At 39.6% G+C, this 16,868-nt stretch overlaps 1 protein-coding gene across 3 annotated transcripts in view; it reads left to right on the top strand.

Annotated features, from left to right (window-relative positions):
* Nucleotides 1-16,868, top strand: part of MYO1E (myosin IE) — a 92,065-nt gene that overhangs the window by 4,981 nt on the left and 70,216 nt on the right. The window contains exon 1 of one of the 3 annotated variants that reach the window (XM_035554251.2): nt 5,311-5,345. The exons of the other annotated variants lie outside the window; for them this stretch is intronic. Within the exon in view, the coding sequence (XP_035410144.1) occupies nt 5,326-5,345 (20 nt within the window). The 5' untranslated portion in view covers nt 5,311-5,325. Of the gene's footprint in view, nt 1-5,310; nt 5,346-16,868 lie in introns of those variants that run through there. 3 annotated transcript variants of the gene reach the window in all.

The following is a 16,868-nucleotide window of genomic DNA, read 5'->3' as shown; positions in this document are numbered from 1 at the left end:
AGGGCTTCACCACCCTCTGAGTGAAGAAACTAGAGCCTCTAATGGTTTAGCTGCAACTTCAAAAATCTGTATTGTGCTAAGCATAAAGTTGTCCTGGTTCAGTCATGGACTAGATCCTTAATATTTGGGAAACCTCTCAACAAAACTCAGCTGAAACTTTCTTGAAATGGCACATAAGATCAGGTGAACTTTCTGCAGCTTTTGCTTTTATGCTGTGAATTTGGAATTACTTTCACTTGACCGTCACAGTGCAATTAGATGGTCCATGCTGTTGCATTGGAGAGCCTACCAGAGGATCTTATCTCGAGTTGCACAGAGAATCTGAATTGTGCTACAAAAATATTTTTTTAAAAGTCCTGTCATAATGTGTTTTAAGGTCTGATCTTAAACGTTGCACTTAAAGTAGTTCCGTAGCTTTCAGTGAGGGACTATTCCCACGAGTACTGCCATCTGGCTCTGGCTTTCTCAAGGGTAAGATGTTGGACACTAATGAGATAACATAATACTGTTGGTAAGGCATAAACTGCTACCATATTTATGTGAAAGACAAACGTCCCAACAGCAACTGATCAGTGATCAACTTTGCTTGTTTTGGGTGATCTGTTATTCATTACTTTTACTGAAGTTTAGTACCAATTTGTTACCTGTTACCACTTTGTCACTGAGGAGAATGAAAAGGGAGGGCTCCAACAGAAAGCAGGTTCGACAGCATCTGGAGTATCTTTGAGCAGAAGATATCAAAATCAAGCCAGGGTTTTCAATTTCAATAATGTCAAGCAAAAAACGTGTTCACATGTTGCCTTTAATCAACTTTTCAATACAAGCATTTTGCTGTTGTGCTGCAGTCAGAATGTGTGTTCTCTGGGCATGTTCGGTGGCTTCCTGTTTCCACCTCTTCAACAAAGGTGGAAGGAGAAATGGTTGATTTAAAAAAAAAAAAAAAAGTTTCTCTGTACAGAAGTTCAACATAGCTTGATGTGAGTAGAGGTTGGATGTTTATAGTTCAATCCAGCAATATGTTGGGGATGTCTTGGTTACGTGTAGTGCTCATGAAAGTCTGCAGAAATGAAAATGACTCAATTACATTGTGTGGACTTGCTAGGCTCTAGGATTTGGTCCTAAAGAGCTTGTGTGATGTTAACTGGGACCTTATACTGTCTTAAGCCACCTTCCTGTAAGAAATTTACAGGCAAGACACCGATGCTTCTATGTTAGAAGGGTGCTTTTCTGTCTGGTGCTGCAGACAGTAGCATAAGCTCAAACCTTGCTCCCTGCCAAAAGTGGAATAGTAGAGACAGTAACAGCATGTGCTTTGCATTATGACTAGAGGTGCATTCGTGGAAAAATCTTCCAGCTATATGGTGTTCCTGTCTGGGAGATACGTAAAATATAGTAACACAGCAGCATGTTCAATAGCAAAACTGGTGATTCATACGTGATGTGTTTTGTTTGGGTTTACATCGAGTGCATGCTTTTCTCTGCCTCTTTCTAGTCTAGACCTTTGGAACGGTTTATGGATATATTGTGGATGTTAGAGCACTTTTCAGACAACATTAATGTAGGTGGAACATTGCCCAAATGCAGCTTTTGCAGCTGATTAAAAACTGAACATGTAACTGTATATGTACGTACATCCTAAACATTTTCCTCATAAGTCTCTTACTTTCCAGAATTACTTTTTTTTTCCCTGTCCATGCATAACTACCTTATAGTTAAGGAAATGGGTTGAGAATGCCGTTAGTACTTTGTAACTAAGCTCCTTAGAGCCACTTCTTTTAACTTGAAGTACGAGGTAACTTGCCCTTGTCTTACTGCCTAGTCTTTAAACATTGCTGCATATGAGTGAGGGGAAAGTTGAAACAATCTTTTCAGAGCTGTTGTGACAGTTGGCCAGTGAAAGGTTGTCAAGCTGAATTCATCAGCTCCCAAAAAGTTCTCAGTAAAATCTTAGCAATAACCTCATCTTGAAGTATGTTGTCTTACTTGAAACATTAAGTAGTTGCATATCTCTTCAGAGAATTTTCTCAGCTACTCTTGTAATGACTTTAAATATTTATTTTCTTTCAGCAATACCAATTTGATTTCTTCCCAGCTTCTAGGAGTTAAAAGATGGTGTAAAAATGACATTGATCTAAAAGATCATGCACCGCCTTATCCGAGTTACAGCTCAGAATGAAGTTTTTTGTATTTTTCTACTCACAATGTCGGTATAAGGAATCAGAAATGCCTGCATGTTTAGGTTTGGCATTTAATACAGTATGCATGTATTACTAGTGTATATATAATGAACATGTAAATAAACATCTTTGGAGCTACAAAAGAATCCTTTATAGCAGTAAAACCTAATTAGTTTCAGTTGTTGCTTCTGATGAGGAAGGGAAGAGAAAGGTAAAAGGTAATCTTGCTTGCAAAGTTGCTGGTTCTTGTAGTTGCTTTGCCAAGGACCTTGGGTAACCCTAGGCATGATGTTACTGGGGTTAATTTCAAGGGTTCTGACATAAATTGCTATAGTTCTGCTGGTGAGACGAGCCTGTGACCTGGCTTACTGTGTCAGCTTATTAGTTGTCAGATTTTTTGCTTACCCCTTGGTTCTGGTTGCTGCTGCAACACATGGCTTATAAATGACAAATCAGTCTGCTTTTTTTTTTTTTGAACCCGGACTGTAGATCTAGATGGTGTGCTGCTACTGGGAAGTATTAAGAGCTCTGCTAAAGGGGATTTTGTACCTAATTAAAACGGTTGTTCTGGGAGTTAACAGCTCAGAACTAGAGGGAGAAAATCAAAGCAGCAGTTCTCAGAACTGTGAAGAGTGAGTATGTTTGTTTTACAAAACTGTTTGAAAAATAGGCCAGTCCCTCTGCAAACAGAAATCATCCACAGGCTTTGGCAAGAAAGCGTTGGCTTGTGCTATTGTTAGCTTTCTGAATGAAGCTGCTTTGTACTATCTAATCAAAGTCTTATCTTGAATATATGCAACAGGGGTTTACATCAGCATGGAAGGCTAAAAGCCCTGTGGGGAAAATCATGTAAAGTTTCTCTTAGACTTTTTTTTAATCTGTTGGACGTCAGTCACTTCCCCACTATCCTGTTGTCAGAACAGTTCCGTGGCAGACTGATGCTAGTCACAAGCAAATAACCAGCATTGTTATTACCCCTGTGGAAGTGTCTTTTACTGCTTGGGAATGGAGAAGTATTATAGATATGTGGGCTGCTCAGTCATTTCTGCAACCAAAAGGCTCTGTTAGCTGTTGTAGGTTGTTTGGCTTCAATTGTTTTTACTATATGGGCATAAAGGTATTCGTAAATATCTGAGAAACACGGGAGTAAACAAGAATTTTCTCCTTATCTTAAGATCTGAACCAAGTCTCTTACACAGATGAGTTGTTTAGGCCTTGACCTCACCTAATCGTTGGGACCCTTGTGCAAGCTCCCCAGCCTCCTGTGCTCCAGGGGGCTGGGCCGCGAGGAGCTGCGTGCCTTCAGTCATGCCTCCCTGGGCTCCTCTCAGTCCGTCCTGCTCCTGCTCCCTTCTGTTGTCTTCTGGGCTCCCGATGGCTGACCTGCCCAGGAAGTGCAGCTGTTGCTCACCTCCTGACTCACCCTCATCTTCCAGCTCTCCTGTCCTGCACCTACTGACTTCCTCCTCTTCTCCTACCCCCGACCTCTTTGAAAATGCAAATACCCTTGGGGAGACCAGGTGTGCAGTCATGTCCTGGCAGGGCGGGGAATCCCTCCGCTCTGCTTCTCTAAGCTATTGCTACAGGTGGAAAGAGGTTTCTTACCTGCGGTAACGCATTTCTACATGCTGAACCTCACCGGTGTTATTAGCCTGTGTAACAAAATACACCTCATCCAGATGTGCGCGTAGCCAGGGAGTTACTGCTCCATGTACAACAGCAGCTACATCTAAGCTCAGGATTAATGTAAATAGCCTAGCAAGGGGTGTGGTCAAGTATCCATTTACAAAGACAGAGGCATTTAATTGCCATTAAAACCATCGGTGGGTTGAGTTCATAAACTGTCCACTTGTTTAAAAGCTTTTACTTGAAACTACGAATGTTCTTTTGAACAAAGCCAGGGGAGAGCTGACAAGGTTGGTGCTGACAGTGTGTGTTGGTGGTTGGAGCAAGAGTCAGGGGTTCCCAGCCTCAGTAGCAGTGATGCTTACTGGAAGGCGTACTTAAGAGGAACTATGCTAGTCTGAGGAATTGCCTGCTAACATAATTAAACAAATTTCAACAACTAAATGAACGTTAAAGCTAAGTACAGCAGTTAGCAGATCTTCAGCGTGCTCCATGCTTCTGGAAGTGTAGAAAGGACTGTAAAAGGGTCGGTACTCTGCTTTCTTGTCAGCTGGGTGATTCTTCAGCTGCCAGAAATGGTGAAAGCTGCTTCTGTCTGTCAGGGGAGCAATGCAAAAGGTGACAGCACACCCCCCGGGGTGGGAGATAGCTATATATTTATTTAGCTGACTTCAGCAAAGAAAATGAACATAAGTACTTCAAACAAAAACATGTGATTCTGAAAGCTATTTTGATGCTTTGTTCAGCAGTCTGAAGTCTAAATAAAGTTTTTTGGCACTCTTCAGACAGGGCTAGCAGTTTTGTAGTGACTGGCTGCACTTGTTCCTGAGCAGGAAGTGTGAGGATTTTTTTCTTTGCCAGCTCAGAACCACTCACTGAATCACCTTTGTCAGCTGAGTGTGAGTCTGCAACCAGTTCTCTGTTAGCCTTGTCTAATTTAAGTGTTGAAGAAATGTTCAAGTCTGAACAGTGCAGCCTGATATCACTTATAAACTATGGCATCTACGCTCTGGCAAATGTTCTTAACGCTCAGGATTTTAAATCTTTCATGCTCATGTCTTATGAAATAACATGCTGCCAGATGTTTGATCCAGCACCTAGGACGGTTTTCTGTTTTCAATCTGACATTCCACAGCATTTGTGAGGCTTTACATTCTAGGCAGTTTACCATTTCTTGCTGTTATTTTTGTACTGATTTATATCTTCTCCTGTGCTTTGAGTTGTATATTGCTAATAACATAAATACGGAAGATGGAAATTGGGGCTCTTTGTCAGTAATACATTTGCATTGCCAAGTGGTAGTCAAGAATTTCTCATCTTTTTTTTTTTCCTGTCTTGAAGGATACAAGTCTGTACAATGCTGAAGTGCTTCCAAATTTGCTTTTGCAGTTAACCCTTAACCCTTTGTTACTCCTAATTCTAGAGAAATACGCTAATACAAAGTTCATTTTTATTTTTTATAACAAGTAATGCTACCAAGTCCATCAGGTTGCAATCCCTCTGCACTGATAGCTCTTTTGGTATGAAAGTACTCTGTGTGAGGTGGGTTGGTAGGAAGAGTCCAAGGATAAAAGGTTGTCCTATATATTGTGAATATTTGTGTATTTACATAATTTTGTTAATTAGTTTTTGAGCTGTTGTAGTTCTCCAACGTGCACTGAATGCCTTTTGATTGCTCAGTTTTTGGAATAGTGATTGCAGATGTTTTGGTGATATACTGATATACTTCATTTGCTAAGAGAAAGCAGTGTTCTTAAGCTGCATTGAAGGAGTACTCTTTTATTAAACCTAATCTTGATGGACATTTCATGGTACTCAAAGACGAGTGCATGGTCGGAGTACTTGTGTTTTCTTTAAGTATGAGAAGAATTTTATTTGTCTGTTTGCACGTTGTGAAAGAATCTGTTTTCCTATACTGCACCCTGGTTGTATTCCATATATATCTAAAGAAAGGGCAAATATGCAAATAAGTGTTTGAGGAGTCACCTTTCCAGTATAGGTATACTTAAGTGGGCGGTTTCAAATTGGATGAGATTCGTTCCAGAAAGGATATAAAGCTACAAAGCAATGCATTCTCGCTTTTTGAGCAGAGGTACTAGCAGTCTACACAGTCTGAATTATGAAATAGTTCTACACTATCTAATAATTGCAAAAATTCATGTTTAATTGGCTCTCTTTCTATCTTGTTTTTGGCACTTGTAAATTGCCTCCTAAATATGGATCAGGAAATCTGATGTTTTTGCAGGAGCTAGTGATAGAACTAGATTGTCTAGGGAACAAACTAATTAATCACAGGACTCTATCATTGTATTAGATTATTGTATCATTTTTTGTTCTGTAATCTTTGATTTTTGATACTACAGTTTTTATGGAAGTAAGTTATAGACTAGATACAGTATTCTTGTCAAGAAACTTCTGATATTTTCTGCCATAATTTGAATTAAAATTTTGGATAGTGTGGAAACTGATGTATATGATTTCGTTACATATAGCTTCTATGCTACAGACCATATAATATCCTGCTGCAACTGTTGTGTAAATTTTTGTTCCTGAATTGTTTTAATTCATGAGAACAGATATTTGACTTTACCAATTAGAAAGCAAACGTAGTTCCACTAAGTACAGAACTACTTCAGCTAGATTTCCAGCCCCGCACTCTCTCCTTAAAAACTAGACCTTATGCACAGTTGTGTTTCTAGGACCTGATACTGTTTTGTTGGTAGTTCCCAAAGCCTTTTTCAGTGTTTCCCCTCAACTTTAAATATGCACTGGAAACTGCTATATTGGTCAATAATTACTAGATTCAGCAAACCAAAGATTCCTACAAAACCATTCTGGTCTTTGCAGTGGAAAAGTCAAAATAACTTGTTAGGGTAGGGCAGTTTGGCTCCTTGCTGTTCTATGTGCTACCTGCACAACTTGAACAGGCTGCAGTAAGGTGACTTCTTGTAGCTGACTGGCCTGGGTGGGGAGGGGGTAGCACAGGCCCGCTGCGATGTAGTAGTTCCTTAAACCTGCTGAGATGCTTGTGGCAAAAGTGCTAGAAGTACATAAATTGGGTCAAAGTCTATCCTGAATGGCCTCCATGTTGTTAGCCCTTCACTCGCTCTGCAATGGCCGTTGGCTCTGCGAGGCATCTCTTCCCCCTTCCTGAGGTGCCCGAGAGCTCCTAATTACAGATGCTTAGAGCCTGCCTATGCTAGTTGCAGCGGTTGGGGGTGGCATTAGTGCACAGTGTTTGTGTGAGGAGAAACCAATGTTTTTTTTTCCAGCTAAGCAGCAGAACACCTCAGGGTTCATATTTGATGGTCGGTGTTAAGTTCTGCTTGCAGTGGTTGAAGGCAAAGTCCCTGCAGAAACGGCCTCAGGACACCATAAGGATCCATGTCCTGTTCTGTTGGTGATCCTATTCATGTGAATGGAGTATCAGCAAATAGTCTTGACTCTCCAAGTTGTATTTGCAATAACTTCCATAGACTGTGCTATTTGTTGTGGGTTGTGTGGCTGTATTGTTTTTTAAGCCTGAATTAGGCTTGACATGGCTGTGAAGAAGAGAAATGAACTCAAGTGTTACTTGTGTCAAATGGAGGTTCTGGTGTGACATTGCATATTTCTATGGAGGTCTCATTCAGGATTTAGCCTTTAACAATCGAAAACTTGACTTCCATTTAAAGCAGGGTTGTATGGGGAGGGGGAAGAGGGGGGAGGCAAGGTGACTTCGTTGTAACAGAGGCCACTGCTTTTGCTTTTGGGCCATGTTGCACTTGTCTTCATCTGGGCATTGGGTTGCAACCACAGAGGTCAAGATGTGATTGCTTTCAGATGAGAGGATAGGGATGGGTCTTCAGCAGAGCAAATCAAATGAGGAGCATACCTACCTACCCAAGCGAAAAAAGACCTGACAGTGCTTGAGTATCCAATATGTGAAACTCAGGGTGTATGTTGGGTCTCTTGAAGTCAGATGACTGCTTCTAGGAACTAAAATGTTAGTCTGGTGTCTTAAACTGCTTGTAGATATTTGTCTGTAACTGTCACTCTTGTCTTACAGCACTGTGTAAGCATTTACATCTGTATGACAAAGAACTAGATCCAACGTACTGGAGAAAATTTGCCCAGTTTGGTCTTTGCTTTAAATAGCAATTAAATCAGCATATATGATGCTTGCCAGATAATGAAATTAAAATGTGATACAATTGCAATAGTTATGGCTTAAAAAAAATGTACATACAATAACAAAGGTTCGTTGGCTCTAGCTCGAGGCTGCTGTCAAACACACAGGAATGTGCACTCTGACAGAGCTCAGCACAGTCCTCGCTGGCCTTGGCATCAGTCTCAGGAAGACGTTAGTTGAACAAAGTACTTGAACCTATTGCAAGTGGTTAAACTTAAGCGGCGCACAACAGTACAGAATGGATTGATTATTTCATGTAGATAGTACTACTGTTAACTGACAGTTTTGATACTGAAAGGAGTATTTACTTTACCAATTTGTAGCATCAGTTACCCAGCTGACTTTTCCAGAAGTCTTAGAGCTATTCCCATGAGTACTACTCTTTAAAGCTTTTATAGTGGTAAATATGATTTCTGATTCCAGGGCTTTTAATGCCTGAAATACCAGCACGCCCAGCCCACAGAGACCCGATCTCAATTTGCAGAAAAAGTTGATGACCAGCAGTGGTTTCTTCCTGTAGCTTACTTTGTGTTTTTATTCTTGGTTCATTCTAGGAACGCTTGAGAGGAAATGAGCAGTGAGTGCTTATTCCCATATTTGGTATCACCCTAGACAAAATGAATATCCTTCTTCCATTGAGAAATGGATGATACAGTGTTTCTGAAAAATCCAGCCCTTCAGTGACAACCATGGGTTGATCTTGACAAGGTCGTATCAGGCTTATTTTCCTTGTAGTTGCATACAGGGCAGTTCTCTACAGGGAGTTACGCTGATGCTAAGCAGTCAGGTATCACTAGTAGAGTGAAGTGGATTAAGATAAATGTTTGCATCTTTTGCAACAATAAAAGCTTGTGTTTACATAGTTACAAGCCCTTGTTCTACCAGGGAGTTTGTCTTAGTATTAGGCATTAATAGGGATATATTTAAGATTATATTAAATAGCATTGGAATTAGTGGATGTTATAAAATACAGTGAAATAAATGTTCAGCTTTTAACTACTGATGGTGGAAGAGGAAAGAATAAATAGAAGATAAATGTCAGCTACATCTCCTAACTTACTCCTTTTTTTTTTTTTTCTTGATGTGTACTTGGATGGGTTCATGTTATCTGCTGTATTCCAAGTACAGATCTGGGGCTGGGGGGAACTCAAGTCCTAAACCTGGTTTCTTAATCAGGCACTAATTAAAAATAAAATAGAACAAAGCAAATACATTGTATTTCAGAAGAACATTTTAATCACTAGACACATACTCCCTGCTTCCTGCTGCCATCACGGGCTGCTTTACCTGCTCCCATGTAACTCATTTGTAAAAATACCAATTAATTCTGTGACAGCATACTTTGATTTTTAGTTTAGGAGTCCTGAGCTTGACCTGCTCTTGTTAAGTGTTACAATCGGTACTTAAACTCAGACTGACTAAAATTCAGCTGCATGCGTCAGACTAACCAAAATTAAACTGTTATGGATACATTCTTGAGAGAACTAAAAATGACCAGTTCTGGATAAGGAAGGAATGTCTGAAACCCACCCAGAAAAGCAGTACACAATACAAAGCTCTCAAAATGAGCCCTGTCTCAGTGACATAGGATAAGTCTATAAACTTATCCTAACTCTTTGTCAGTCCTCAAAATTTCTTTTGTGGAAAGGAATTTTAGCGCTGTTTATTCTGAAAACAATCTTAACTATGTGAAAGAAAGCAAATGCTGAAGCAAGTATATGTGGGCAGTGCTGACAGTACAGCTTGTACCTTTGGGTGTATAGGCAGATACCTCATAAACCTTCTTCAGTCACTAAGGGTGATCTGATGAATCTGGAGGTGGTAGCCTGTATGTGATAGAGAAGCATGTTACCACAATTAATGAATTAATCATAGATAGCTATTTAGTCTGACACACCTCGAGAGTGTTCACCTACTGAAACCTGGTTTTCTTTTGTTCAGATAATTTAATGATACAGGCGGAGGCATTTTTGTACATCAGGTCATTAGGTAGCTTGACTCTTTCAGTCTTTTCTGTCCTTAGACCAGAATATATTTAAAATTGAACAAGGAGTTAGCAGGCATACCCTGCTACTGTACGGGATGATTTCTGTGTGCTGAGTCTGTGTAGCTTGAACACTGAAGTAGTGTGTAGTCTTTACTCACTGCTCTGGTTGAGTAACCCTTCTGCCTGGAGGTTAAATAACAGCAACAACTGCAGGCTGATACTACTGTTTTTTCCAGTTAGATCACACAAATTGTTATTGAAGAAAGAAACTTATGATATTTTTCTGCATGGATTTAATTACCACTAGTCCTGTTCATCAAAACATGTGTGAATGCTTTACTGCTTAGGTAGCTAATAGGCACTTAGTAAGCAACTGAAGCTGTTGGCAGCTCTGATGCAGGATTCTTGCCTCTTTTGTTTTGAGGGTTTGAGAGCTTTCAGTAGCTGGAGTTCTCTGCCCACTAACTTCTCAGTTCTGTTATCCTCTTCATAGCCTCCTCCTTGACAGTATCTTGGCAGGCTTTTTCTTCTCCTAGGATGTTTTTTTTTTTTTTTTTTTTTTTACAAGCAAATACAGGGGTTGCCAGTCTCTGCCCGTATAGGGAAACAGGCAAAAACTGCATGGCTCCCCAAAGAAACATGAGGTTCCTTAAGCCCTGCAGAACACCTATCAATAGCTGCTCTTCCTGGTGTCTATAAATCGATTTTTTAATCTGGCTAGAGTCCAACCTGGGACTGTAAGGGACAAATCAAGTTGAACTGCTTATATCAGCTTGATTGCACCCTGCCTGTTACGGTTTGTACTGGATCCCTGATACTCAGGAGCAGTTAAATAGCTGGTAATTTAGTGTGGTGGAAAAGACTTCAATTAAAAATACTAATGGTAACTTTCTACTCTTCTAGAATCTGCTTACGAATTTGGAGAGCTCATCTTCCTCACCTACTCTTCAAAATGTAGCCACAGAGTCAGGAACTGGGGTGTTAACTCCCTCTTGTCAGGTAGCCAAGGTCATGAGTTTTGCATTTGAAGTGGTCAGTCTTTTGGGAGGGAGGATATCCAGTTTGATTTCATAATAATTTTACATGAGGACCACAGTTAGATCTTAAAGTTAGAACAACTTATTTCTCCCACACACACCCCTCTCCAGGTCTTTGAAAATGTTTTGTCATTGTGCTCTATACAGATGCAGAGTAGCATGCTAACTATAAACCACTAATCCTGTTGCTGTGCTCTCAAAGTGCAGGTGTACACACAGGAAAAGAAAAAACAAAGGGGAAGCTAATATCATCTGATTACCAAAACAAAAAAGCATCAATTCAGTAGCTAAAATTATGTTCAAGCTGGTAACAGGATATGGCGAACAATGAAGAATGTGTTTTTTTTAAAGTTCTGTCGCTAAATGTGTCCTTTTAGGGCTTGTTTTGCATTTAGTTTAGGCCAATAGAAATTTGTTGGGGGTGCAGGGCTGGAAATCTAGCTCACTTAAATGAACCCATTTACTTTCTTGGCATGATATCTTGATTAGAAGCTTAGTCATTAATTTTTAATTGGTATTTTTGACAATTTGGGATTATACTCAAGACCTAAAGCTGAGTAAAAGGCTTCTTTAGGTCAGTTAAGACAAGTCTTAACAGAATATCAGAACTGGTAGGTGGGGGAGAGTACTTTCTGTTTTCTATTGCAGCTGTAATGAAATATACCATTTTTCTTAATTCCTGTTCCTGTCTTCCAGTCTAGTGTGATGATGTGCAAGAACCTTACTGTGAAGTACCAGAGCTGTGATCACTGCTTCTCTGGATGTTGTTTTGTTCTGGTGCTGTTCTAATAATTCCTAGGGAATATAGCTAGGGGGCATATTCCTAATGGCTGCCACAGCCTCTGTGCTGTGGAGCTTTTAGGACCTTAAATAATCTGCAGCGCGTGAGAGGACTGGAGTCCTATGCTGGTTCTGACAGACGGTGTATCCAAACCACACTGTGCCTTCTGTCACGGGAGGTATGACTTGGTCTGCAGTAGTCTGAGTGGCAGACCCTCCCTTCTCAAATAAGAAAGGGAATAATGGGATTAAATGTAAGAGGGAATGGCAAAACGGTCTGGGCTAGAGAGATGGTGGGAGCCTAGTTTAATCCAGGTAAACTGTGTCCAGCCCCATTGTGAAGTTCTGCTCCTTCGGTGCCACCTTAATACTCTTTTCATCTGTTTATGGGCCTTCAGTGTTGCTGATGGAACTGGTTTAGTCTAACATCTGTAATTCTAACCTCATGTAGGAAACTTGTGCTTGTCCTCTCTCCTATTGATCAGCCGTATGACCTTAAAATACTCAGCCTGAATGTGTGGTCATAATGCTAATTCCTTGACTTCTCTGATTTGTCTTCCACAACTTTCCCTTTCACATCTTTTACTTTTAGCAAGCCTTTACGCACATCTTCCTGTGTTCTGTTGCAAATCCCACAGGACACGTCCCACTTTATTACAGGCTTTGTGTGATTTTTGGATTTGTCTTAAATGTTATCTGTAATTGTATATAATGCGATGTGTAAGTTACACCTTTACTAGTAGTTCCAAACAGGTTTAACCTTACTCAGTCAATAGTTCGTAAATGGTGTGTGTAAACACTGGAGCTTTTTTCTGTTTCCTTTTAAAAAGGTTTCTATATAGTGCATACTAAAGGAACACTTACAATAAAACACATGGTATAAAGGCAAAGTTTTATTTTGTAGTTTGCAATAAAGTGGTGGAGGTGAAAATGGATGTACAATTGTATCCATTCACAAAGCTGGCTGTATGAATAGGTCCTATTATTACTTCTGCCTTCATTCTGAAATGTCTTTACAGTAGATTAAAATGAAAACACTTACTTTGTCCTGTGCTAGCACTAAATTGACAAAACACCACTGATAAGATCTCTAATATAGGAATCTATGGAGTAGTTGATATTAGATATTGCCTGTACACCACAGATCACAATTGTTTGTTAACAGATGATATGGGAAAACCTTCCATAATGCTAGCACAAAAAGGCTATTACTGTACAACTTAAAATGCACGATGTCTTTTTCAAGCTGCTGGAAATGCAGCATCTAAAAGCAATACAACTACTTTAGGGCTGGACTCCAGAGCAAACAAATCTTTTCTTGCAAAATGTTCAATTGCACCTTTAATCACTGCAAATAATTTAAACCTCTTTAACAATTTATTTGAAAGATCTTTTCCCCTTTGATGGTCCTTCTGCACCTCCAGTGGGCCATTTCTGACTCATCCATGACTAAATTACTGGTGCAGCTCTCTGTAAAATCCTGGGCTTCACCTGATGCTCTCCCATGCAAATGCTAGGTAAACCAAGCCTTGCTGAACATTACAAGATTTGACAGGAGCAAACTCCAAAGCAAGATAGCTGCAGGCTGTCTCCTGTACTTTTGTACTGTGAATTGGTGGAAATAAAATAATTCTGGCAGTCAGACATTGCGCAAGGAGTATGCAGAAGCACATCTGTGTATCTAATGGTTTACTTCTTTAATCTACAGATTTTAAGTAGTGCTTTCATTAATTGGATGAGGCATGCTTAGCTGCACAGCATACTTCATACTTAATATGAACAAACATGACATTTTGTTGGAGAAAGAAAAATGCACAGGCAGAGGAGGGCTGTGTTGGTTAAAGATCATGTGCCTGATGTACAGTGTATTTTTCCTCTATTGCTTCATAGAGGACACAGAGAACTGTGCGTGTAAAGGAACCTTGCAGAAAACAAGCTTTTCCTCAAGTGTTATACTTCAAATAGACCAAATCATGTAATGGCATCAGCATGTGAGTGAGCATGTGAATCCCAAACCGATGTCACCAAATGATCACACTTACAGCTTCAAATCCCAGCTTATTTGCTGGAGCAGTTGATGTGTTCCATAGCTCATACCTTTACCTTTTCTATTATGTGCTTTAAGTCCTGCGACAGGATAGCATGCTACCCTCAAGTGACCTCAGTGGGGGCATATGGCCCTCTCCATATGACCACATGCCTGTGTCCAGTAGTGTTAACAGTAGTGGGAGATGGCAGAGTGGCTGTGAGCTGTATACTCTTGCCCAAATTCACTCCTAGTGTACAGCTACAGTAATGAGGAGATACGGTGTTTAAAACCCAGCATTTCTTTAATTAAATAAAGTGAAATCAATAGACATTGGAAATGATAATGAGATTTAATAGTACCATGTATGAAACACTTAATAGGGAATTGTGAAGTGAGTTGTTCATCTACATAGTTCAGAACTTAACTAAATGGGGCATTCCAGTGCACACAGGTTTTAGATACGCATTACTGCATTTAAATGCGACATGACCTACAGAAGATTCATTTTATCATTTACAATACAACAGTCTAGAAATTATACTGAAGAACACTTTGTGCTAGCTTGTCTTTTTATACTGAAAAATCTGAACAACAACAAAAAAAAGCATAGGTTTTCCTTAATTGTGAATGTATTAACAATGTAGTGAGTCTGAAATACTAAAAGCTATGTTCTTATAATAGTAAAATAAAAAAAAAAAATTGTTCAGTTGCTGTAGTTACAGCCTTTATAGCCTTGCTTATTTAAAAAAAAAGAAAGTGTATACGCATGAAAGGTTTACCATGGAGGATATTTGAAGATCCAATTCTATGATCAACAAAATGACTTTCACTTTAGAGTAATAGATTAAATGGAATCTGTAACTTCAGTTTTTAGCTAGTTCTCTGAAATGTGCACACGTGGATGAAACCTTATGACTTGTGGATGAGGTCCTCCCTTTATTTTCCTTTGGGAGGGTAGTGCCTATAAAAATGGATAGGGTACTTCAGAATTGTCTTTTCTTCCAGTCCTTCAGGGGCAAACATTCATAATTCGCCTGAATATTTTTCTTGTAAGCAAGGTGAGGATAGTTTTCTTTAAGTTTAAAAAAAAAAAAAAACTAAGTAGCAAAATGAGTTGACAAGTTGTTACAAATACCTGGATGTTTCATGGTTGTTTGTTCTTTTTTAATTATGTGTACATAATTAGAAAATTTGTTTCTTCAGAAGCCTCAATGAGCTTCAGTACTTTAGCTGTTGCATAATTTATGTTAGTTTGTTTACACACTGTTTATGGCACCAAAAAGAACCTCAAGCAACTGTTTAAAAAAACAAAACAAAATTTACCACCTTCCTTTATTCACTTCTGGTTAATAACATTTAAATTCAAAATGTCTTGGCAAAATGTGTTTATGTGAAGACTGGCACTATATGTAGCCCTAGCACTGTGTTATGAGGGCCCTCCAAATCTTCCTCCCTTTCTAGCTTGTTTTTATTCCATGGACAAATGTTCTGACACATTTTGTTTCCAGTCTTTTTTTTTTTTTAAGGGTCCTTTTCTTTATTTTCAGGGTTGTGTGGATGCTATCACCAAGTACAAGCAGCCTCACTCCAAAACGAGCTATGCTGGAGTGTTTTTGTTAGGTTTATTTATAGAGACTTCAGTTATAGGGGTGTCTGTCTCTGTCCTTAGGAAACTTTCTGAGCACTGACTTCTTCAGACTGCACTAAAGTGATGGTTAGCATAGTATCAAGGAATAGCTTGCTTTTTTTGTAAAATAGTTACTAAATCCAGTGTCTGACAGTGGTCACAAGGAAATGTTTGTGATTAGACAGAGGAAGAAATCACGCTTGAAGTTAAAGGGAACCCCTTGTTAGCAATCTCATAACCAGATTTTTTTTCAAAGGAAGAAAACAGAATTTTATGGACGTAGACTTATAAATGTAGAAGCATGTACTCCATCAGTGCCTTGGCATCTTCTCGTGTGTTTTCAGACATCATAGGTCAGTGCTCCAAAAGTTCATGACATTGAATTAAATTCTGGATTGTCGTAAGAATCTTAGATAGTAATATTATTGTGGAATTTAGGGAAAACACCAAATATGCAGTAGTAGAGAACAGGCAGTAGTTGTGGTCTGCAGTCAACTGCAGCGTCTCTGTTGCTCTATCTTAACTTTCTGAAGTAGCAGAAACAGTAGTCTGTTTCTTAACCAGGGCTTGGAGCTGCCTGTTCACCGGAACCCTTCTCAAGAACCAGATGTGCTATGGACATCTGCTTCGCAAACCAAAGGTCAGCTCAGGCACTCACAGAGAGAAAGGGTCAAAACCAGGCAACTGTGTAGTGGCAGAGTTAGAGGTTGTTCTTTGACAGTCTGAAGATGGAGTAAAGCTCTTCGTGCATTCCAGTGACTGAAGCCCTGACAATGGATCTGCAGGTTTGGTATTATTCACAGGCTAATAGAGCACGCTGAACCCTTAAAGTCAGCATCAGGGGAGTCTGTAGAAAAGTGTCTATATTTCTTAAGAAGTTTCTTTTAGGTATTGCTTCTGGGATGCTCTCCAACACTTAGTATTCTTTCTCCTTTGTTTCTCGGTTCAATTTGTGTCCAAGTGTTTCTATGTCAGGTGTGAGGAGTAAAAAGAAACTGGTGTGGAAAGGAGAAATACAGTGGAAAGGTTTGTCAAAGTTCATGATAGAGCCATGCAGGGTAAGTGGAAATCACTTATGTTTAATGGATACCTAGTAACCAAATAGCTCTCCCTGTCCATCTGCATGCCTTACTTGCATGATGATGGTGCACATGCACAGCTGAGGTATATGTGGCAGAATGCACTCTTACTACTACAGCTACTGGTGTTGTATTTGGGTCAAATTCTTAGCACACCACTTTAAAAGGTATTTGTTTTCAGCAAGGTAGAGTCAAAGGCAGCATTTATGTCACAGCTGAAAGACCTAAGCCAGTCCTCTGGTCCTCGTGGGGTCGGGAGGAATATATTTAGCAAGCTGACACACAAACTTAGAGCAAAAACTACCTCAGTACAACTTGTTTTTTAAGCAAGAACTTTATTTTAAAAGGCCACAAA

This window comes from Cygnus atratus, chromosome 11, assembly GCF_013377495.2.
Source record: "Cygnus atratus isolate AKBS03 ecotype Queensland, Australia chromosome 11, CAtr_DNAZoo_HiC_assembly, whole genome shotgun sequence".
In the NCBI taxonomy this organism is placed as follows: Eukaryota; Metazoa; Chordata; class Aves; order Anseriformes; family Anatidae; genus Cygnus; species Cygnus atratus.
Note: the sequence above shows the minus strand (reverse complement) of the source record. Positions and strands in the feature narration are given on the sequence as shown.